Below are 25,428 nucleotides of genomic sequence, written 5' to 3'. Positions count from 1 at the left end.
CCCTGGGCTAACACCCGTGCCCGTCTTCCTCTACTTTATATGGGATCCCGCCACAGCATGGCTTGATAAATGGTGCATTGGTCTGCACCCAGGATCCGAACCTGTGAACCGCAGGCCGCCGAAGCGGTGCGCATGAACTTAACCGCTATGCCACCGGGCCGGTCCTAAAAGCTCCGTTATTTGATCTGGTTCAGAGCAGTAAATATTCTGCTTAATCGAATGTTGTAAAAAGTAGAATGATTCTACACATCAATTTTCAAGTTATAAAAGTCATCTATGTGCCAAATACTGTGCTTCAAACTATGGGTACCAAAATCATTAAGATATAGTCCCTATTCTTAATGTATTTATATCCCATACGTGGTTTAACCATTCCTAAGCATTAAAATTATATATGCTATATATAATTGAATGTTTTTGGTGACTTGGAAGAATTTTAGGATTTAAAAAAAATCTCTCTTGATCATTAATATATTAGCATTAATTTTCATTATATGGTAGATTAACAAAAATGCTAGTTAATTAAGAGTTATTATTAATGTAATTTGAACAAAAAATTTGCTATATTCACCAGAAATAATTCTTAGAAACAAGAATCAGCTACTTTTCATTTGAAGAAATTCTTTTCAGCAGAATCTCATTTGTTAAAAAACGTTTGCTAATTTGAAATTTAATAATTTTGAGTCACGTAGAGAGAGTTTTCTGAGATTAAGATATCATGTAAATAATAAGTATTCTATTTGTTCCAATTAGAAATGTTCTGAATTTAGGGCAGTCTTGGCCCACCACTTGTTTACCTCATTAAATAGACAACTCACCCAAGGAAAAAGGGATCTTTTCAGACGAGATGTTCCACACTTGATTTCCAGGGCCTGGAGACAGAGCCCTACACCAGATGCTCAGGTTGTTCATTTGGGCTGGTTTATCACCATACACCATTGTCAAAACAGACTTCAGTTCCAAAAATCCTCCTTTGCCTTTTATCTCCTCATTAGTGATGTATATTTCTACGAGACAGATAAGAACAAGGTTAGTCACCAACGTGTTCTGTATGAGCCATCCATTGCTGTCAGTCATGGCTGGAGGTGGTTTGATTTATGGTAATGTGGGGTCTAAAGTGGTCAGACCGCAGCTTCTGTGCAGTGAGGGTTTGTTCCAGCAGGCCTGGAATTAGCCTGAACTGTTCTGCTCAAGCTCGTGCATGGCATTAATCCATGGTCAAGGTATGGAATGTATTGATCAATAGTGTTGCTTTGTCTGTGACTATGGGTCCAAGGGGTTTGGGGCAGGTTGTCCCAGCTCTCCAGCATTGTTCATTGATAATGGTGAGACTGATGATTTGTACCTGGTCTGGGTGAGAACCTGTGAGGGCTCTGCTGTCGAGTCTGGGAACATAGCAGGACTGTGCCCAAGTGACCAGTGAAATATAACACAACCTTGGCCGAGACTCCATTTGGGCTCTCCACTTCTGAGGCGTTCTGTGCCATATCGATGGCTCCCCCTTACACAGGTCCCCCTCATAGAGGGAGGACAAAGGAGCCCATGCCTGACTTTGCAGGACTCCTTCCTCTAAATGCACATGGTGATGCATATCCTCACTTTAATGGTGTTACTATATTGCATCTTGTTCCTGAAATAAGCTGTAGATTTATAACCATTGTCATTTTGGGCCTTGTAAGTCTTCTTTAGAAATAGAATGCTGTTTAACTGCCCCTGTTAGTACAACCTCCAAATAGCATGCATGACAGCAGGAAATTAATGTAAAACCATCTGTCACCATAGGCCAGAACTTGCTGAACTCTCACAGCTTCTTTACAGTAAAGGTTCCAAATGCTAGTTCTGGTGTTATTACTTGCCAAAGTAATAACTAAATATAGTTGTATGCTGGTAGAACTCGGACCACACTGTCTGGCCTCATGGTTGGGAAGGTAATGGTTACACCAAGTCAGGGCTTATTTAGCAGGAGAACATATCTATAATGACCTTGAACACATATTTTCAGGATTGCATCCAGTCATTATAGTGGGAGAATTCTTTTTAAAGTGAACTAATAACAAAACCAATAATAGTCTCAAAATGATTCAAGTGGATCAATGCAATCATTCATCAACATCAACTTTTAATTTCATCAATTAAAAATAATAGTGCAGCAAGAGCCATGTGACGCAGTTACTGTTAAAAATATATTGAGCTTTGGGGAAAAATGACTCAGGAGAAAAGAGAGGGGCTGTTGTCCCAGGCTGGGGACAACTGGGATTGTTCTGGCAAAGGCTGCCATGTTTACCTCCCATGAAGAATGTGGCTTTGTGCATTCTCACCTAGGCTTGTCTCAGTGTATGTTCTTGCTCCAGGAACTTTTAATCCTCCTGGTGAACAAGTTCCTTGTCATGGAGCCAAGTCCTTTATGTACACTTCCTCTAGTCCCCCTCATCTCCGCCCCACCCAGATCCTTACCAAAAAAAGTAAAAATTATTTGTTTATTGATTTAAAGCAGTGGTGCCAAGTTAACTGAACTCAATGAAATTATTAATAAATGTATGTTGAATTAAACTTTTTTGCCCTCTTATAAGAGATCTGCTTTTACGAACAGTTAAATAAAACACTACTGTTCATACGTGAATTGACAAAGTCAACTGTATTCCTTACATTCTGAGAAATGTCTCCCCCGCCCATCCCCTTGGAGGAGCCAGATGAGGTGTCAGAAAATGGCATTTGGTAGGCAAGATGATGTTTTTCTTGGAGTGAGAATTGTTCTTAAATGCCAAGATCAGCTTGGGCAATGGCACTTTCTATTGTTCTTTGTTTTTTTTCTTTCTTTGTCAAACCCATTTCCACTGGCTGATTTCCTTACCTTCTCTTTCATCTTGAGGAAAGGTTCCATCTATAAACCATGTGAGATTTGCTGTGGGAAATACATTCCTCAGTGAGCAGGTAAATGTTCTCTGGGGGTAAAGACAGAACACAGAAAGGATTATTTGCAAATTCAGAAGAAGTTGGTGCCTCTCACATCTCCACCAACCCTCACACAAGGCAAATTGGCAGGAAACCATTTTCTCCACTTTTAGCAAGGCAGTGTTTACCTTTAAGAGCTTGTGTGAAAAGGTAAACTATACAGAGGCTATCTCCTATAGACATGTATAAATTAGTGGCTGCAATCTTAGGTGAACTTAAGAAGAATGTAGGACCATACTAACATTGCGATTCTGCGTTCTGGAAAAGGAAAATCACAACTTCATATAGGCAGAATAAAATAGTACTAAATGGAAACCAAAGGATGGAAGGAAGAAGCTCTAACAAGCAGAGACCAGAGAAGAATGTTCTGTTAGACTAAAAGTTAAAAAAGATCCACACTTTGGTTGTTTCCATTCCCAAAATAACGTAAAGTACTGTCTGCAGCAACAACCACAGAAACCATTTAATATAATTATCTTACTTTTGACGTGCAAAGAGTTTTCCTAATTAATTTTTCATTTTATCATCTTACTAATCCTAAAGGGTAGATAGGATATGCCTTATTATTGCCATTTGACAGATGGGGAAACCAAGACACAGAACCACAAAATGGTTAAAGGAAGTGGAATATAGGTGATGGCATAATTGGGAACGATGTTACCTCAATTCCAGACCAAAATACTTCCTGGCAAAACACACTGTATTGAAATAAGAAAGAAACAGAAGAACAGGTAGCTTACGTAACAAAACAAGAGAGCTCCGAGGTAGGGTTAGTCAGGTTTTACTTCCAACACTGTGTTTGCGCTTTGTGAGACAGTGGTTTCTTCAACAGCCTGGTGAAGATATCCAGTAAGACTTATTGGATCCTCATTACTTTATCTGAGACACTGCGAAATTATAATCCCATTTATGGTTACTTGTTTTCTCATCAAGAGATGTGTGTATTTTACATGTGACTTGCCCTAGTTCTTAGTCCTCGAATATTTTCCACAATTAATGATTAGTTAACTAGTAAAGAACAATTAACTGTATGCAACTCTTGGTGTACCAGCGTCCCCACAGACTAGTTATGCCCAAAGAGTCTGGTCCTGAGCAGGACTGGGAAACCCAGCTTAAGGATACTAAGTAACATTTTTCTGGGGAGATCCTACTGAGGTGCAGTTTAACATCCCTCAGTATGTCACTACAAAAACGCCAAGGAAATCACGAGACTTTGCGAGGAGGCTATCTATCGTATCCCAGATTATGGTGGCAAACACTGCAGCTCCCAGTTTTCCCACCTGTTCAGCACTCAACAACTGGGCTGTATGCATGTGACAGGAATGCAGATCCATGCAGTTATGTCACTCTCTGTCCTAGAAAATCAAAAGTAAAACCAGGTCCCCTAAAATATATTCTTATTAAGTAAAGGAAAGAGAATTCAGTTTACTTAATCCAGCAAAATGCCAAAGACGGATGTTTATCTCCAGGTAGTCCATGAAGGGATGTAAGAGCTATAGAAAATAAAATGTTAAAAAAAAGAAAGTTGTGAAGTTTTGCATTAATGTCAATACTTTTAACCACTCTCGTGATTCATTTCCTCCATGCTCAGTTGACCTATCAGGAGATGATGATACAGTAATATCAGGAACAAGTGGGGGTTCCATTACTTTACAAAGGCAACTGGCTCACTGAAGAAATCTCTTGTCAAATTAATAAAAATGTTAAAAAGATTTAACTCTTGTGGATTCTCTGAATTCAGATTTTATGGAATGATTCAGATTTCAAATATTCTATACCAAGACTGTGTTCCAAGATTTTGTTTAGGAATACGGTTCTTGTCCTGAAATTCCTTCCAGTCTTTCTAAAATTGAAAAGCCACAGAATATACTAGTTTAAATTGATGTCAAATATGTTATGAAACATCAAGCATATATGGTTTGCTGAGCAAGCAGAGCTGTCTTCATTTTGGAACTTACAAATGAGTAAGAAAAACATGCTAAATTTGAAAAAGAAATGAAGTAAATATGCACAAGACTGTATGTGCACACACACACATACACGTATTCCTCTGCTGAGAAGTCAAAATCATTTACTCACTCATTGTGTGCCTGTTACATCCACGAGACATGCCAAATAACTGGTTTCCCCAACATATTATTCTAAGCATACATGGAAAAAGTGAGCAATAATAGCAGAAAGAATTATGTAGTAAGTGCCCAAAAGTATTTGGACAGTTCTGTAGGAGTACAGAGAAGGGTGAAATCTGGGAATAACTTAGAGAACTGGGTTACATTTTGTGGACGGGGAAGAGAAGGGCCTGGATTCTACAGGTGGTCTGTGGTGGAAAGCAGTGGGGATTCACAGAGATGGATTGATGGGCTTGGTTCATAGGCCTAGGTGTGAGTCGAGGACGTTGTCCTGGAAGCAGAGAGAAGCCAGTGGACAGCTGGAGCATGATGAGATTGATGATGTATGAAAAATAAATCCAAATCTGGCTGTAAGGCTGATCATTTCCGTATTGCCACAGCTGAAATACTGAAACGGTGACCATTTGTAAGTTAGCCCATAGTCAGTTTGCCTAAGTTTGACAGAACCTTTTCCATAAGGCTTTTCATAGAATCATTTTGAAAACTTTTACCTTTTTAGTCTAAAAAGAGAAATCTTAAAAGAGTAGTTTCCCTATGTATTTACCAACTCTTCATTTCTATTTGGAGTCTTCTCCCTCTCTTGTGGTTTTTTGTTTTTTTTTTTTCATTTAAAATGTAACTTTCAGTCTCTATGTGTTTTCTACTCTGCCACTTCTATCTTTTCTCCTGTAACTCAAGGTTTTCTCTTCCATAAACACATTTTTTTTTTTTTTTTTTTGGGTGAGGAAGATCAGCCCTGAGCTAACATCCGTTGTCAATCCTCCTCTTTTTGCTGAGGAAGATTGGCCCTGGGCTAACATCCGTTCCCATCTTTCTCCACTTTATATGGGACGCCACCACAGCATGGCTTGACAAGCGGTGCATCGGTGCACGCCCAGGATCTGAACCTACGAACCCTGGGCCGCCTAAGAGGAGCACACACACTTAACTGCTGCGCCACTGGGCTGACCCCCACAGACACCTTCTTTAAAATGTTCCTGTCTCCTCTTGGTAAGTTTTCCTTCCTAAATTTCAATACATATATAATAAATTTGTTGTATGTATGTACATATATATTTTTTGTTTAAGTTATGATTATCCTTTTATTTCACTCCAACTGAGAGTAGAAGCCAATAGCATTTCAACTTTTCCAACTCCATTACATAATATAATAAAAAGCAACCCCAAATCTGTTTCTCAATTTGCCATATGTCTTTGAATTTGTGAGTTTCCTTTCACTTATCTTCTCTTTTCTGCGAATTCTTTGGCTTTCTATTGACTGTATTTACAACATCCAGAGTTTCCAAACCAAAAATGGAGATTCATGGACAAAGTATTTGAAACCACAGATGTCCTTGAGGCGTGTGGTTTCTCTGCCCATATTTCACCCTTTTCCTCTCATAAATCTCTTTCTTTGCTGGAAAGGGCAGATGATCTAGTCATCGGGAAACAGAACTAAGACTTGTAGGTGCTTGATTTACTGTTTTACTCGTGGCATTTGCCAGGAACACTTTCTTTAGGTGGTGGTGGTGGGGCGGAGATAAAGTTTGCATTTGTGTCTGTGTTGCAGAAAACCCTACAGGAAGGGACACACCCACTTGGAAAGGAGGCTTCCCTGGACGTGGGAGGAGACAGGAACTGCAGGTGCCCTCCTCCTGGGGGCAGGAGTTGGCTAATAGCTCTCCGAGCTTGCAGGAGCACTCACCCTGCACCAGAGCCATCAGAGACGAGTCCAGAGGCTTCCTACCTGTAAGTACCCACTTGTAGCTGGGGAGGGTTTCCCAACTGTTTGGGGTTGCAAAGCTTGACCAATGAGGCTCTCAGTCACTTAAGAAATGACCCAAGAAAGGAGAGAGAAGTCAGGCTGTTTTAAAAATGTAGTGTAATTTTCCATTGATATATTTATCCTTAAAATGGGGTAAATAAGCCAGACATCTGGAGTAAGCTGCCGTCAGGAAGGTCTTATCAGCTGTTGGCTTTGCAGGGGATGGTGCCAGGGAAGGTGGAGTGTGGTGAGCTGCTTGCCGAGGACGACCAGCCGACACCAAGTCTGTGGAGACATGCTCTCCCACTTTCTTCTCCTGCTGAAAGCAGCTAAGCCTGCTGTTTGGATTTCTTAGAATCCCAGCCCCCCAGGGACCTCTCTAGAGACAAACTGACCTCGCACCGAGACCCTGGCACGTTTCATAGCTTCTGGACTGCATGTTGCAACAGTTCTTGGGAAGCGCGCGTCTCTCCTACATCAGCATCTGTCCGTGCTTACTTCTACCTACACCGAGGAAGACCCGGTGAGGCCCCAGCTCTGGTGGTCCCGAACAGCCTGAACCCTGAGGCTGCTCCTCCTGCCTCCAAACATTTTATAGGTACCCAGGAGCACAGAAACAGTGGAAGCCGCCAGGAGGAGAATCAAGAGAAAACCTAAGATTTTCAATATTCAAAAGCACCCACGGTGGTGGTTGATGTTGAGAACACTGAGTTCACTGTAGAGCTTTGTAACTGCTGGGCTAATTCTTTTGTCTTTCTGGCTCAGCCAAGGAGGGATCAGTACGTACCTGGGGCTGGGAGGGAATGTACACGAGAACCTCCGAGGCCGTTTGGCTTGGCTCTGACTCACCCTGACTCTCCAGTGAAGCAGAAAGGAGGAAACATCACACCACCCAGGTGTGGCCAGACTTTGACCATTATTGTGAATCCCCAAGAGTTACCACGGTCCCTTTCTAAGTCCTCATTTAGCCTTAGTTGTGGTTACACTAAGACTCTCGGCTCAGGGAAGCTGTAGAAGAGGAGACAGGATGAGGCGGGAAGAGGAGGAAGAGGAGGGAACTAGGATGAAGGCAAAAGGGGACTTAGAGATGAAGGAAGAGGAGGACATCAGTGAGACAGGAGAACTGGTCGGCCCTTTTGCAAGTGCGCCGCCCACCCCAATACCTCACAACAGGGGGACCCGGTTCTCTGAGGCATGGGAGTATTTCCACCTGGCTCCTGCTCGGGCTGGGCACCACCCCAACCAATACGCCACCTGCCGCCTGTGTGGCAGGCTGGTGAGCCGCGGCCCTGGGGTTAACGTGGGCACCACGGCCCTGTGGAAGCACCTGAAAAGCATGCACAGAGAGGAGCTAGAGAAGAGTGGCCACAGTCAGGCAGGGCCTCGCCAGGACGCAAAGCCCCCAGGGCCTCAGCTCCCCATGGGCATCGAGGGCGACTGGGCCAGGTTCCTGGAGCAGGTGGGGGCCCTGGCTTTATGGGCCAGCCAAAAGGAAAAGGAGGTACTTAGGAGGGAGAGGGCAGTGGAACGGCGGGAGAGGGCCGTGGAAAGGAGAGAGCGAGCCCTGGAGGAGGTGGAAAGGGCCATCCTGGAGATGAAGTGGAAGGTGAGGGCTGAGAAGGAGGCCTGCCAGAGGGAGAAAGACCTGCCTACAGCAGCTCATCCCTTTCATTTTGTTTAACTCGGGCTTGGGGGAATCTTTTCCGAAAACACTGACTTTAGACTCATAGCAAAGAGCTTAAGTATAAAGCAAAGTAGTTTAGCGAGATTTTCTTTTTAGGAGAAAGAGTGCATATATGGGTTTATTTCAGCAAGTCTGCATTGACCAAATGCTTATCGACAGGGTTCCCAGAGCTGTGCTGACCCTTGGCCAAAACTTCAAAATGTGCTAATTAAAGATAAATGTGTTGTTGCCACCATGGGTCTGTGAATTGTTTTGGAGCAGAATGTACCAGCCTATCAACACTGATGAGTGAAAATAATGGGATTTACGCCTAGCACTTGGTTTTGGTGGAGTTGAAAGTTTTGATGGTTTAGGCTGGTTGGGTAGCTGGAATGTGCCTACGTGACCAGTTCACTCTGAGACCCTGCCATGAGCAGAGGGTAGGTTTCCTGGGACCGTGGCGTTTGCACTTGTTCTGGTGGTGATTCGAGAACTGGATACAAAGCCTGTTCTTTGGGCCCACAGTGGAAGGACAAAGAAGCTTGAGCCTGAGATCTCCGGGCCCCTCCAATGCATATCTTTCTCCTATTGTTACAGTGTTGTATCACCTGCTTATATTAAAGCTGTGTCATCAGTATAACTTGCCTGAAATAAGTCTTTTCAATACTCTAACACTCAATGTAGTTAATGTGTAATCAGCACAGAGAGGCTTAAAGATTTTTCAACTAGCATTAAACATTAAGAATAGAGGATATAAAAATTAATTCATAAATATTTAAAAATATAATCTAATTTCATATTAAGGTTTGTTGAAAGGGAGTTAGTGAGGAAGAGATGAAAGAAACCCAGAAAGAAAAAGAAAAAAGTGGAGAGATGGGGTAACTGAGGAGAAATAAAGAACAGAGGCAGAAGAGTGAGAAAGAAAGAAAAAGGGATAGAGAAGAAAGAGGAGAAGAGAGACAGCTGCTTAGAAACAATTCACCATGGAAAGATAAAAGAGATCATGACTATCCGGGAGCGTGAAGGGCAGAGACCATTTTCAGATTCTAACGTCTATTTTAATGAGTCAAATGCTTTTGTTTTGTCCCCATAGACCACTGCTCATTCATCTGAGCTGCAAGTTTTGGATTTTATTCCTGCCTCTGAACTTCTAACTGCATGCCAATCCATTGTCCTCTGATTTTTTTAACTGTTCATCTTCAAATATTCATAGATGCTTTGAAAAAAGGGAGCCTAACAGTCCATAGGGAGAGAAGAATTCCGTGGGCTGCTGAGGATGTGCCTAAAACGTTAACTCAGGAATAAAATAAAATCAAAGTGAAAACTATTCTGGCCTTCACGCTGGAGCTGACTTTGGTTTTGGATGATTCCTCTAGAACCTGTTATCTTTTTTTAACTGAGTTGGGAGTGGGGAAGGGGGATGGTGAGAGCTGGGGAAGACAACAGGAGATAGAGACAGTATCTCACCATCTTGTAGATAGCCTGAGTACTTTATGGGCACTGACTCCGTGAAAGTGGACAAGACCCTGGTGTAATCATGGCATCTTGCCTCGTTCGGTCCTCACCTATGTGGCTCCCTCTTACTGCTTCTTAGACTCGTCAGCAGCTCTAGCAGCCAGATCTGTCTTCCCTGGGAGCTGTTTGTGGAACAAACACAAGTCCAAACTCTAAGCTTATGAAAAACCCAGGCTGCACTGCAGTTCTGTGATCCCCTTTATTCTAGAAATCTGCCTGATATTAAAGATTTCACTTCCCATGTGGTTTCCCCACAGGGGTGTGGTGCCCCCTCTAGAGTTCTCTCCATCCGTAAAAGCTCAGGGGGTCACCACCACAAATGATGGTGGTGGCTGGGAGTCACATGGTTGGACATTTGGACTCAGAGCATTGTTGTGCCACAAAAGATGTTAGGAAAAAAAAAAAAAACAGAAAGAAAGACAAGAGGCTGCAATCCCTAATCTTAACACACACACACACACACACACACACACACACACACACACACACACACATTTGGAATGGAGCTTAAAAACGTCAAGGAATCCACAAAGATTCAGGCTTGCAAAACCGAAATTAAATAAACAGAAACAACTAAATTCTGCAAATGGCTACTGGAGATATCCTGCTAAACTCTGATGTGTGGTTTTAGATTTTGGTGTCTGTTTTACGTGGTTCTTATTATTTTAGCCTGTCTTCCTTTTCAGTCCTTTTAACCCCAACTGCTTTTGTTTCCTATGTTTCATGTTAGGTGGTTTTCTTTATATTTTTTCCTTAAGTTTTGTCAAACATAATAAAGGTAGAGAGTAACAAGGAACTCATGGAGATGATGGACTTAAAGTGTAAAGCACAGGCATAAAAGAGAGACACTGCTTGTGGAAAGACTGAAATGTTGAGTATACTCTGGAATTTTCATGCATCTCTCTTGTGCCTTCTTTCGCTGCTTCATTAGAGTGGAGTATGGAGGGCAGGGCCTGTAAGCTGAGGGGCTCTTTGGCCCAGCACCTCTTGCTCTACTGCAAAAATCCACTACGTGGAGGGCCCTGAGGTTTAAACTAAAGACTCCTTTCCTCTCAGTTGCACGCCATGTTGGAACCCTGATGAAGCTTTGCCCTTGGGAACACACAAAAAGATGACATCCATAGGTGTGACACTCTCCTTGGATATCCCCGGCATGTCTAAGCCTGAGAGCCATCATTGTTAGAATAATTTGGGTAATTTTCTATTTTATAGGAAGACTAAATTAACCATAAACTTTATAACTTTAACTAGTAACACTGGAAAACACAACTCACAACTGACCAAATCCCTATTGTTCTAAAACACCAAGGGCTGCTGGTGTAGTGAATATGTAGCACATAGTAGGCATCCAATAGGAGTGTGTTGACTTAGTTAGTCTCTAAGAAATGAAGGGAGGTGGGTAGAAAATTACCATTACCCAACACTTATGGTTGCCAGATGGTAGATACTTTTCACACGTTCTCTCATTGATCCTTATATCACACTTGTGAGTTGGGATCATTGTCCCTGTTCACTGATGAGGAAGCTAAGGAACTGAGGTCCCAGGAGCCAGAGTTCATAAATGATGGAGGAGGATTGAGACCCAGTTCCATCAGATTCCACAATCTATGTTCTGGTTTTTCATCATCCCACACTGGCTCCTAGAATCAATCACAGAGTAGATTTATGAATATACATGCAGAGGAAGAAATGAGTGAAAGAGAGTGGGTGAATGATAAATAGCAGGGAATAAAGAGATATTCCTGAGATATCTGCTACGTGCCATGTACTCTATTACTGTGCATAAATTTAATTCACCTAAGAACCCTGTGAAATATTTATTATGATCCAAGTTTTAGAGATGAGTTAGTTGAGACTCAGGCAAGTCAATTACTTGATGAGGATACATAGCTAGTAACTGTTCAAATCAGGATTTGACATGAGTTCTCTCTGCCCCTAAAGCATGATCTCCCTTCATGATACCACCCTGCCTGACAGGAGCATGCTAAATTCTTGTCCCAGCTCTGCCCTTTATTAGTGACGCAGCCAGTCATTTAGACTCTTCGGACCCCAATTTTTCACTTGTAAAAGGACAGATGCCCTACCTATTTCAGAGGCTCCTTGGGAGCATCACGTGATAAAAGCATGTGAAAGGGCTTTGAAGAGTTAATAAGTTGTTAAAAATACAATGGGGATTATAAGAATATTAGAGTAAGGAATTACTAATATTTGGCAAGATCTTAAAAGATCCATAGGCAAGCGCTGTCTTGTAGCTGGTTACGTGGAGACTGTGAAACATTATTCACTAATTCTCTAGGAAGGAAGGTTCTCTGCTTTTCCTAGTCAGCACCTAGGCAAGCATGGGTACAGAAGAGGGAATTTGAAAACATGTAAGACAAAGACCTGTTTTTTAAAAACTGGAATTCTTGGATCCAATCTTATGGTTCTATACCTGGACTGAATCCATATTACCTGTAAACATTGGCATCAAGAACCTACAAGAAATCCTTATAAGAATCAAAAACACCTACCAAACATTGTACCATTGGATTATTTGTTTTATTTAAACTATTGAAATAAAGTCCACTAATAAAATTGGAAATTAATTTTGGCAGAACAAAAAATTTAAAATCTTTTTCTGTATACTCAGGACAACAATAGAAATTATCTAAGAGACTAATACATAAAATCAACAAAAGACACAAATGCTTGGATAATGCATATATACGCTCATCTAAAACCATCCCACAGAATCTGAGTGATGACTTGTAGGCAGCTATCAAATTAAATGACTGATATTCAGCAGGACCAGAAATCATAAGTTATTTAATGTCCTTGGGGCTAGAAGTAACTAGACTATGAGTATAATTTTCTCTCATCCCAGGTACCAAGGAAATGTATGAGACTTAATAAGAATATTTAATTTACTTGAGTTTTGGAAAGCTTGAATGAAGTCATAATGCCACAAGACAGCTGATTAACACACATAATAGTAATAACAACAACAACAAGAACAATATTTATTGAGTTCTTCATATATGCCACACAATACACTAAGAAATTTTCATACATCATCTCATTTAATTCTTAGAAACAACAATGTGCAGATAATCTTTTTATCCCTTCATGTAGATAGGAAAGTTGACTACAAAGACGTGAAGCAGTTTGCCCAAGGTCACAGCCAGTGAGAGGAAGAGCTGGCAAGTGAGCCCAGACCCCAATGACTAGAGGCTGGGAACTACCTACAACAAATTGAAGTCAGAGAGCCCTACTCACTTTTCCTTTTCTCCTGCCCTTTCTCCTACTGTCTAAGAGGTAGCCAGGGTTCTGAAGGGGTAAAGAAGGCCACATCTCCTCTTGCTACTTCAAAATAAAAACAATGAGAAAGCTGGTACAGAAAATGGATTAGAACAAATTAAATGTCAACTAGACAAAAACCTTATTTTTACACCGGGATTCATGCTGCTTTCTGCCCTACTTTTCCTTCAATATCTATTTTAATTTTTATCAACGAGAAATGTAAACCATTGAGACAATTTTTCTAGAAAATTTAAGGCTAAGGATCACATGTTCTGAGAGCCGTAAGTTGGAAAGTAAGGATTCCCATTTGTTTTCTAGAATCAACTCAGTTTCCTTTCTTCCTCATTAGAAATCAATTGGCTGAGGTTCAAGGACCAAGGTTCTTTGAGAAAACATTCTGGACAATGATGCAACCTGACACACCTTGGCATATTACACTATAGATTTTCAGAGGCTTTAATGTGACTCACCTCTCCCAAGACATCCATGGAGTTGTTTTCCACAATCATGGGGATTTCTGGCTTAGCTTAAAGGCAAATAAAACACAATTAGTGGCACTGAATGCCATCCTACCTGGCCTACTTTTGTGTGTGTGTGTTTGTGTAAGATTCATAGTTCATCAGATATTTATCAAACACCAACTGTGTGCCCAGCACTATGCTAGATGCCTAGGAAACAAAGGTGAACAGATCACCTTCACTGTCCTCAAGAAATTTACATTTTCATGGAAAATGCAGCTACATAAACTAGAAATTAGAACACACTGAGATAAGTTCCATAACTGAGGACATGTAGGATTTGAAGAAGGCTTTTAAGAGGAAATTCTAGTCCAGCCTTAGAGGATAAGATGAGGCTTTGGAAGATGCAGCATCTAACTGATACTTGAATGATGATTATCGGTGAGTCAAGTGAAATGGGGAATGTGGAGGAGGGGAGGGAGAAGTGGTAGAGAGAGAGAAGAGATGAGTATTCTACGTGTCTAAAGGCCTAGAAATAAAGTATGGTTTACAGGTCCCTGAGGGGGACAGGAAAAACACTGGATACTTGTTTAGTTTCTTGATACTAGAAACTATCAGGGACTATTTCAGTGATATTGGTGTCCTGCTAGATTGTAAGTGCCTTGAAGCCAGACTGCTTTATTCATCTCTCCATCTCTAGCACTTAACAGTGCCCAGCACAAAGTCAACACTGAGTACATCATGTTGAACTGAAGTGGCTTCAAGTAGGTTCCTGAGCATAGCAGGCAAAACTCTCTATGAACCAGTGGGGAAAATACGGAGGCCCCTTGTCACAGGTGTAGTCAGAGCTGCTACGTCCATTTGGCGTTGCCTCTACTTACTGAAGGCCTCTTGCTGGGCATGGCTATGACTCTCTCCCAAGGATTTATTGGGGTTATGGGAGCATACTTAGTCCACAAGTAGAGCAAACTGGAAGTCCTAGAGAGTTAACGATAACACGGGGAGCTGGTGGATAACACCCCAGCTTCCTTGCCTTCCTTTAGGGTCACTCTGATGTGTGTTCTCCCAGAGTTCTCCACTGGGATTGAGCTCCAAGCCCACAGTGGGAACTGCCTTGATCATGTACATTTCATTATTTTCCTTCCCTTCCAACATTCCTTTCCTTTTCCTTCTGATGTTTCCCAGGATTCCCTTTCAAATAAATTAATTTAACTCAAATTCTTGTCTCAATGTTTTCTTTCAGGGGAACCCAAACCAAGATACAACCCTAAAACACTGATGGGAGGAGGGGTATTTCTGACCTCCTACTAGCAATAAATACCAGTAGAATGAAGGACCTGAAATAAGGAGCAAGTACTAAAAGTTGCAGGGGTGATAGAGACAGATTCTTTCTGAGACCCAGGACAATCAGGTTTAGCGCTTAGGAGTGGAGGAGAGCAAATTTGTGACGGCAGGTGATGCCCGCTAAGGGAAGTAACGTTAAAGGAGATACAGGACATGGTTTAAATGCTAAGGCAATTAGATCAACTTATGGTGCAAAAACCCTTAGTCCAGTGGGGTACAGTTTGCCTAACTTAGAATTGATATTTCTTTTCACATCCTGGATGGCTGCCTTCATTGATTTGCCAATAGTGAGGTCAGATGAGTCAATTTCATGTTTGTACTAAGAAAGTCACACTCCATAAATGAAAGAATGGTCATAATCGATAAAACAGATGAACAGTCTTTTCCAGCTCTTCACAGGGCATTGTTCAGGCTCCATAAGGAACCTGTTCATGGGGGGCAAATTGATTTTTTCCTAGCCCATTCCTGAGGAGAGATGAAGAGAGAGGGAGGAAAGGAGGGCGTGAGTGAGGGCAGGAGGAAGAGGGCAAGAACCAGAGAGAGAGACATAGGAAAAGCTACAAGCCAGAGACTTCAAACTAAATAAATCTTGGCTGTAACTACTCCCATCTTTGTGAACTACAAGTTTTGCATTTCTTCCAAAATTCCAAACTGTGCGACCTCTAAGAATAATGCAATAAGATTCTAAGTAAAAACAAAGATTTTTTTACTTCTCCTCTCATTCAGAGAACTGAGGGAAAATCCTAGCAGCCCATGCTCTTAGGTTTTGTGAAGTGATTTTTTCTTTGTTTATCTAATTTTCGAGTGAAAATTTACCATTTACCACATTGCTCATCCACATCGTTGCTTTTTTTCTTCATCTTCATTTGAGAATGAAGTTTTAGAAAACACAATTCTTGGTCACAAAGGTGAAAAAATATCCAAAGCTAGGGGTTTCTGCTTATTAACATTTCCTTGCATCACTGAGCAAAATAGAATTTTCACATTTTCTCCCAAATTTGCACCCTGCAGAGTCTCTGCAGTTTGAGTGAGGCCACAGTGGCTATTTCAGGTCAGCTCCACACTTCTGTGAATGCAGGCTCAGAGGGCCATCCCGCAGGCTCTTTTGCTGGAGGAGCTAGACAGTCTCTCCCCACAACTGGCCTTGGTGGGTGGGTGGGGGTGGGGGCAACTCTGGCAGAGTTTCCCTGGAGCAGTGTTTATCATCTTCCTTTTCTCACACTGGCCTCATTCCCTCTGGTTCCAGCAAGCAACTAAGACAATTAGACAACTAAGCAATTAGACTTTGGCAGTTATAATAAAAGAGATTTCCAACATTCTGTCAGAAACATTCAAGTTGTAAATAAGATAGTGGTCACCAGGAAATTGACCCATCTATGGCTCTCTGTGTGATTTTATTCTATTAACTGAGTCATCGTTCTTTAACTTACTACCCTCAATGTGAGGGGCAAACAGAACTCCAGAACAGCTATCCTTGCCTGGCTGCTCTCCAGCTCACAGGGCGAGGCAGGAGAAATTGACAGGAGCGTAGCAGAGAGTCCAGGGAACAAAAACTCTTACCAAAAACCTTGACCGTGGTGGAGCTCCTCAAGATTTTGCCAGGCCTGACCACAATGTGGCAAGAGAACTTCCGGTGGTCGTCGTGGATTTGGACTGGAGAGAGGTGGAGTCCATGGTCTGTACCTAGCCTGACTCTGTCTTTAAATAACATGGAATTGCTGATGGGGTGATCTTGGGTGATAAGTGTTTCCTGAGTGCCATTATCCTCCTGGTAAGAAAAATAGTTACCAGTTATTGAGCCCTCAACTCTCCCACAGGTTACAGGACTAGGTGTTCCACATGAATTAATTCATTTATGTCTTGTAAAAATAGAGATGACAAATGAAGAATTGAAATTAAGAGATACTTAAAATGTCACTAGAACAAGTATCATTACATTTGACTTTCAATTAAAAACTACTGTCACTCTCTTCCAACATGAATGAAATCTGCTGCTCTTCTGGCTAGAACTTCCCCTACATAACCTTCCCTAAGCTGCATATCCGGGGTGGGATTTGGGCGGTGCAGCACTGGGGGCTAATGGCAGATTGTAATTCTCATTTCAAGTTCTGAAATCTTAATGCTAAGATGTGTTGAGGAGGCTGTATCTGTTTCACTATTAAATCTTCTCTGGGACTGGATGATTATGGTCGTCCTTTCTTCCCAGCATTCCTTTAGAAAAGATCTTATTTTAGCTCATTTTACCTCAGAGTCAGGACTAGTCTGAGGTAAAGAGGCTCCTAGGGCCCATATTTAAGGAGGCTTTCATTCTCAGGATCTTGTAAGTACAGGGTTGGCACCTGAGAGTGAGTGCCTCCTTGAATTTTGCGCCCTAGACACCTCCTTACCTCAGCCTAGTCATAGTCCTTGCTCCTCTGCCCCTATTTCTGTGTGTGTGCTGCCTTCAAAGGGGATACATGAGGCGTGGGCTGTAAACGTTCACCCGAATTCTGGAGATCAGAGTTTACTTGGCTCCTCTAGTCCGTATAAATGGCCCAGTGTTGATCAATGTCAGTAAATGTGCTAAGGGCCCAGTTAGGAGGGGCATCTTGAAGGGCACGAGGGTAGAGGAAGGGTTATGCCCTTATACCCTTCAGTATAGCTCAATATTCTCAGCTGAGTTGCTTTGAAAATATTCTGATGCACAAACTTCTTCTCTGGAGATTCTAACTCAGTTATTCGGGGGTGAAACTTGGGCTAGGTCTTTTTTTTTTTAAAGGTCCTCGGGGGAGCCAGGGCTGAGAACCACTGGTCTGACTCTAAACAACAGATGAATCACTATGCGCAGGGGTCAGAGGAAATGGAGGGAACTGAAAAGGAGAAGGGTGATCAGCAATGCATTCAATGAGGAAGAAGTCACGAAACAATACAAACGAAGATCTGTGATTTGGAGTCTCCGGTTTAAAAAATGAGACAGATTCAGAGTGGAAGAAATGCAAGCCAGGTGAAGGAGAGAAGTCAAGTACGGGCAGAGAGCAGAAACAGTGGAAACACAAAGGCAGACTTCTTGAATAGTTTATATAGATGTTTCCAGAATATGCTTAGTAGAAACTCTTATGTATGACACAGTTCTTTGGGTGAATATGGTTGGGACTGGTATCAGCCTTACATACAGGTTACAGATGGTACTGCCTGCAGAGAATCATCCTCTGCTTAAGACTCACTCCTGCGGCAACGCGCATACCTTCATACACACGTAAAGAAGGCCCTAAGAGTCTGGCTGCTGTCTTCCTAATGAGGAAGGGTACCGAAAATGAAGGGAGAGAGCTTATATTCTGGAGACAGGGGTCCCAAAAGGAACCCCAAGTATTGGATGGTGACAGCAGAAGAAAGTAAGGGAAGGCATCACGCAGCATCTGCTGGTCGGGAGGCCGATAATTAAGGCTGCAGGCTCCCCCTGCAGGTCCTTCAGCAAAAAAGCCAAGCTGAGTTTCACAGCCCTTGCTTTACACACAGGGATGGATTTTGTGATGATTTTGGAGTTCAAAATGCTTCTTGGTCATTTAGTCAATGACTCGTCAATTGGAATATTTCTATCTGTCACCTCGTTGCGGGAAGAAGGGCAGTCAGAGGCTGAGGCTGGATTCTGGCGAGAGAAACTGCTTTTTCCTTTATTGTGTAGCTGAGTGTGACTGGCCAGAGCTGTTTAATTGACGGAGGAAAGATATACCTGAAAAAAACAATTTATGCGAAGTTTTGCTTTTCTTTTCTTTTCTGAGCGATTAACTGTTATAGAGGAGGGGTTTATTCCTTCCTTGGGAAAGGTAGTTTCAATTGCAAAGTGTGTCCTGTAACCAGCAACATCAGGAGAGCCTAAGAGATCCTAGAGTCACCAGTTATGAAGGGACCAAGGCAAGAACCTGCATGTGAGTGGCTGCCTACGGAACAAATGGGAGAAGGAGAGGTGGAAAAAACCAGTGCAAACAACGAAATGTCTAGAGCTGGAAGAGGGAGAAAGAATGCTAATATAATGCTGTGACCACTACTAAAATTTTATATTTTTATTAGCTTAAATTAAATTAGTACCTACTATATCTTAGGCACTATGTGAACTTATTTCAAGTCTTATCTCATTTACCGCTTTGGACAATCTGGAATAAACTGAGGTTAAGTAACTTGCTCAAAGGTCACACAACGTAAGAAGGTACGTAAGTCACAGCATCAAAAACCAGGGCTGCCCAGAACCAGGGATAACAGGGATAGCAAGGGACATAGGCTTCAGAGACAACACATACTAATAAAAACCAAACCATCACAAGACAAATAAAAAAAACTTTCTGGAGTATCTAGAATGAAAAATATAAAAGAAATTCCAGGAAGCCAGCGGCCTTTATATAAGTTATAGATTACAGAGGTGTGGGCAATATGCTGACTGAAGACGCCTTGGTGATAGGGGTCCTGGAGTGTGCTTCAACTCCTACCTGATAATGATGCTCTTAGGTAACTTGTCTGTAGGAAACAGACTGGTAGGGGGTCTTATATAGAGCCTTTATTCTTGCCTGTTTTTCTTTTCTTGCTCTTAAAGCAAAATTTTTGACAAATTTTTTTTAATATTAATAAATATTTCTAAAACTTCATGGGATTCTCAACCTGGTGGACCCTTACGATTTAAAGGGGAATATAGATTGAACTAGCTAATGTGTATGATACACCTACACTGACACTCAGTAGATGTTCAATTAATACAAAGGCTTTGTCCTCCAGCCTCACTGATGATCAACCAGCTAATTCATGAGTATGTATTCACGATCTGCCTTACTAAATTGAAGAATTATGGAGAGTCATAAAACTAACCACTTAGAGATTAATTTTTAACACATGCTGGGTACAGGTACTGTGGTAAGTTATTTAGTTGCATTACCTTATTCACACCTCACAACAACACCATGAGGTCATACTATAATGATCTCCTTTTATAGGTGAGGCAGCTAAAACTTAGATTAGGCAACATATCCAAGGTCACATTGAATTCTGAGACAAAAGGAGAAACGTGTGCCCCTATGTGCACTTATCAAAATATCCTCCTATATTTTCACCAGGTGGAAAAAGTTAATAAAAACTCTACAATTAAAAAATCTTTTAAAAAGGAATGCATAAAGGTGTGCATTGCTCCATCTGTTCTGCTCTGTCAACCCTCACGCATGCACCCACGGGGATCACGATGCCAGGAAGGCCCAGGAACCACAGGCTGATTGGAAAACGCTGTTCCTTGAACAGCATGGCAGGGTCTCAAAAAACCACAACCTGACTTTATTTAAAATTTTGATATTTTGTTCATAATGGATTTTCCCTAAATGTTGATTTTTAAAAAACATTTTATTAAAATTTGTATCTTGATTACTGATTTTTTTGGCACTCTCTTAAATTTTGTACCCAAGGCGAGGGCCTTACCCACCTCACCCTAATCCCAGCTTTTAGGTCACACAGCCAGTAAATGGTAGACCCAGTACTTGAAAACAACAGTTTTCCTCCAAAAGTCATGCTGTTGATGACTTTGCTATCTACAGACTCACAAAAGCAGTAGAATGAACAGACCTTGTCTTTTCTGCTTATAGTCTATCTGAGGAGAAGAACAAATTCACAAGAAAAACAAATGACAAAGTCAGGACCCAGAGAAGAGAAATAAATGCATAAGTAAGTCATGTACAGGATTTGCATAAAATAATCAGCATGGTGAGGGCTGGGTAGGGTCATATTGAATAATGGAATACTGCTCCTGTATGTCCCTTTATCACTTGACAGACCCTAAAATAATTTGCAGAGCCTTTCCTACTTTTGTATTAGAATCAGAATTTTCCATCCAGGAAAGGGACCTTGGTACTGTTTGATTTAGTGGCTTTATCTTGTCTCTGGGCTGGCCCGAGGTCCGTGCCAGGGCTGGCTGTGTTGACCACAGCACATGGCAGGTGTTGAGTGTATGGAGCTCATTCAATAAATTCTGCTAACTGTATTGATTGCTACTTCTTTATCTCCAAACTGCTTCCTGTCTTCACATTTCCTCCATTCAGTCTCCATCCAGTCGGTGCTGTCAAGGCAGCTGCTTGCAAAGCAACCCATGGCCACTTGACAGAGCACCAGACAATGTTTTTCCAATCATCACAATTGGTTGTCAACACTTTGTAGGTTGGCCAGCACTTCATTTTTGATTATGGTGAAGACAATTAGGGTCAGTTGCCATCAGGCAGAAGGTGACAGTTTTGTATTCTACTAGCTAGGCTTCCCATAGACCTGGGAAACCAACATTATTTATAGTACCATTTTGCCTTTTGTTTAAATACAAAACATCACCAATATTAAAGAAGAGTATAATGAAAAGATACATTTATAAATAAAAGTTTAAAGAAATAGAAGCATCTAGGTTTTAGTTATGTGCCTTTATCACTAATATTGAACTATTTGAATCTGAAATATTCCTCTCCTTCTTTTCACGATTTTAAAGAGAAAAATCATGGGTTTCTCTTTATCCACCAACTTTGGGAACAAATATTCCCTCAACATCTCCCCCTGCCCCCACTGCCAACTTGTACTCATGAGTACCAGGGTCTTGGTGTAGTCCATGTCTGTCGCTTCCTGGCCCACTGTTCTTTAATTATCCAGCTCAAACATAACCTAAGAAGCTTTTCCAGGTCCATCTAGTCAGAATCAAACTATTTTACCTCTATGCTGCCATTTTTCACATTTTTATTAAAGTTGTGTTTCTTGGTAGGAAATATGTCCAATATACTTTTGTACCCCTGCAGGACCTAGCACTCAAAATAGGTTCATGTATGTTTATTGGATCAAATTGCAATTTATACTGTGGGAAATCAGGATGATAATTTGGAATGAAAACAGAATACTGGAGTGTATTTAGAAGCTCCTATAGTAAGCCTGCAGAATTTCCCTGATGACTGTATGCTTGTGCCCCAGGACACAAATTGGGAAAAATTTCATTTGTCCTTCGTCTATTGCATCCCACACACACTCTATACATCTTATACATCACCCCACCATTCATATAGACCCTCAGTGTCCACTGCAGGGTTACCCCTTTATGTTTATTTATCACCTCTCATGCTGGGTCAATGTTGGATACAATGTGTATTTGCACCTGGTGCCTGTCTACCTCAGTGTAGTCACAATCCTGGAATGAAACTTCCCCCAATGCAAAGGATCCGCTCCATGAACACATTTAACATAGCCTTGGCATGGGATCAGGTACACATAGCAAATAATTTTTTTTTAATAATAACTGAGTGTCCCAATAATAACCTTTCCTATGAAGGTCATAACTGAATTAATTAAATTTTATAAAATTCCACGTATAAGAAGACATGACTTTTCCAGGCTGTTTTCCAGTGACCTCAATTAGAATCATTTTAGTTTGTTAAATTGTTTCCAGGGTTCAACGCAGCACTTGCAGTGGGAGCACGTTGCAGCTTCCTGGAGTTTCTTAGTTTGGTACAACAGGTTTCTACCCTCCTGAGCTCATCTTCACCATCTCTACTTTTTAACCTTTTTCTAAAAGCCACATTATATCGTGTTCATAAGAACAACTGGCGAAACGTTATGAGTTTTATTGCTAGTTTAACAAGAGATTGCAGAACTAAAAAATGGATTGGAGGGGATATTTATGTCCTCTTCAGACCTATAACAGTCAGGACCTGAAGAGCTGCAGTTTATTCCCCAATATGGGGACATTGGATGATTTCATATCAGACTTGCTGAATCCCACAGCCACGGACAGTGTGGAGCACGGATGTAAATCAGAGAAGCAAATAGATTTTGACATTTAAAAAGAGAATTCACAGTAGGAATTTAATCAGCACATTTGCCAATACAATGTTGCCTTTGAAGAGAAGTTTCTTTCAGAAAGATTCCTCAAGTCGTCCCTATCATGATGCATCCTTTAAAGTGACAGCATGGCTTGAGGTTCTAGAAGAAGTTTAGGACTCTCTCACCCTGTGACCTGAGGTGCACTTTCTCTGTCCCTCATTTATCCTAAAGGTCCTGCCAGGATCTAAAGGTAATGTCTATACAACCTTCTTAGTTTCTTTGAAGAAAACTACTAGATAAAGGATGCCTTATCAGTTATCTAGTCGTTAATACTTAGTGAGCTGCTGCTCATTAACCAGCCAGCCATCAAACAGCCAGCGTGAATTTAGTGACTATCAATTTAATATGCAGACAATGAATGGGACTGTGGGGGAATGGCACAAAGAGAAACAGATCCATTCAATTATTTATTAATTATTTATTGAGTGTCTATGTTCGAGGCACTATACTGGATGCCAGGGATTTTTGAAGTGAGTGATGCAGCTTTTTGCTCTGGAGAAGCTCAGAGTCACACAAAAGACACAGGCTGACTGAAGGCTTTACATTTGCTTAGAAAAACAGATCACACACTCTTGAGATAAGAACACTCCAGATCAATTTACTAGCCAGCAAAAATCTCTGTAGTAAAGCTTTATTAAACTTATTAAATTTTATTATTATTTATTCTTATTAAACTTTATTATTCCCCTTGATAGTGAATTCGTGATCATTAGGATGGAGACTTTTTGCCTATTGGTGGAAAATATAGTAACATAAGCGAGGTATAGAGTGCATGTCCATCACTGTAATGTTTGGTTTAGGAGGTTTCTGCCCCCTTGAGATCATCTCTACTTTTTAACCTTTTTCTAAGAACCTCATTGTATCATGTTTGTTATGGAAAATTGACTTATACTAATGATAGGCACAATGTCCAGGAAGCCTTACATTTTGGAAACCAAATCCCATAAAGGGAAAGAAGTATTTTCTGACAGATGACAAAAAGACATTGTAGATTTTAGAACAGTTTGAGACAGTTATTTTAGAACATTTTTTTTCTTCTTATTCTACTGACTATCCAAAAAATATCTAGATAGTGAAAAAGTATCAGTAGTTTGTATTTTTAGGCCTACTTGCAGGCCAGTTATTTTGGATTTGGCACATCTCCAGAGAAATTTTTTTAAATGAAGTGTCTAGTTTCCAAAACAGTCCACAAAAATCTAGATAACGTGTAATATGAATGATAAATCATGTGACTACAGTATTTTGCAAACTGTATCAGCTCTTACATTCATGGAGATCTACGAGTCCTACAAGAATTTTTAAATTTTGTGTTTTTATTGTTATGACAATCTAAAAATTAATGCAATCATATTTTGAATCATCTAAATAAACACCCTCTTATGTGATTCTCAAAATTGTGTTTATGGTTATCTTTATAACTGTGTCAGTCTTGCATTATCTGATTTAATAGTATTAGAGGTCTATTATATACATTGGTTAATAGCTGGCTGTCATTTAGTTGGCTTGCCTTGGAAAAGTTCCCATAAAAATTCAGATTCTTGGCTTTTATTTTTTTAAGTCAGAAAACATGGTGACTCTGGACCTGCAGCTTCCTGTGGCAATAATAGGGCTGAGCAGTGGCTGTCTCTTATAGAGGTCCTGCTTCTCTTATGTACATTTTCTATCTATATTTTATAAGCATTAGAGTTTGTGTTTCCCCATCTAAAGCAATGTTATCTATTTCCCAGGATGCAGTAGTATAGATTCTGGGAAAAGAGGGTCTATCCCTCTGCATATGTTGTTGGTAAAGCACATATTTGTGAGTAGGGACTTCTGCTGGATGTGGCTCTTCTCCAGGGCACCTTCACACTCTTTCCTCTCTGTAATCATGGTTTGGTATGTAGCACAAAATAGAAACTAACTTTTAGGAACTAATTTCTAAATTACTGCATTCATGGACCTGGAACCTTGCTGAGTTAGATGGAATGCGAATGCTCCCCTGCTTGCTCTCCGGCCATTCCCCAACCTTCCACACAATGCCGGTCTCTCATCCAGTATGTTTCCTTCCCTATTTTAATTTGTTATTCACCTTTACTTCATCATTATTTAAAGATCATTGCAGTTATTCACTGAAAAGGGCAACACTTACCACCAACCATGCAAAGGTGAACTCAGACGAGATTTCCGAGGAGATGTTTTGAAAGCATGGTATTTCTAGAGTTCGATTTATCTCTATTTCCATTGTATGGTTGCTTCTCCATTCATCCTGCGCAACTGTGACAAAACATAAGGTGGAAAAGACCTGGATCTGCGATTGGTTTGTGAAGTGCTTTTTATCAAAGAAAGGAGAATAGTTTTAGTACAGAGACTCATCTCTCCTCAGCTGCATCTATGAAGGAAAGAGGAAAAACCCCACTAGAGTCCTCATTGTATAAATGGCAAAACGGAGCCATTGAGAAGCACCGAGTTGCTTATCATTGAAAAATTACAGGGAAACCACCTTAAGAGAAT

At 41.0% G+C, this 25,428-nt stretch overlaps 2 protein-coding genes across 3 annotated transcripts in view; one reads left to right on the top strand and one right to left on the bottom strand.

Annotated features, from left to right (window-relative positions):
* CD96 (CD96 molecule) overlaps positions 1–25,428 on the bottom strand; it is a 91,524-nt gene that overhangs the window by 47,733 nt on the left and 18,363 nt on the right. For both annotated transcript variants that reach the window (XM_058555764.1, XM_058555763.1), the window contains 5 exons: positions 25,067–25,191; positions 16,645–16,852; positions 13,753–13,808; positions 2,852–2,942; positions 819–1,007 (listed from right to left, as the gene is read on the bottom strand). In XM_058555764.1, coding sequence (XP_058411747.1) covers positions 819–1,007; positions 2,852–2,942; positions 13,753–13,808; positions 16,645–16,852; positions 25,067–25,191 — 669 coding nt within the window. The remainder of the gene's footprint in view (positions 1–818; positions 1,008–2,851; positions 2,943–13,752; positions 13,809–16,644; positions 16,853–25,066; positions 25,192–25,428) is intronic.
* Positions 6,755–9,166, top strand: ZBED2 (zinc finger BED-type containing 2). Its single transcript, XM_058555765.1, has 2 exons — positions 6,755–6,809; positions 7,045–9,166. The coding sequence occupies exon 2, from the start codon at positions 7,853–7,855 to the stop codon at positions 8,504–8,506; it is 654 nt and encodes a 217-aa protein (XP_058411748.1). The 5' UTR covers positions 6,755–6,809; positions 7,045–7,852; the 3' UTR covers positions 8,507–9,166.

Source organism: Diceros bicornis, chromosome 15 (assembly GCF_020826845.1).
Source record: "Diceros bicornis minor isolate mBicDic1 chromosome 15, mDicBic1.mat.cur, whole genome shotgun sequence".
In the NCBI taxonomy this organism is placed as follows: Eukaryota; Metazoa; Chordata; class Mammalia; order Perissodactyla; family Rhinocerotidae; genus Diceros; species Diceros bicornis.
This window is presented reverse-complemented; position numbering and strand designations above follow the sequence as displayed.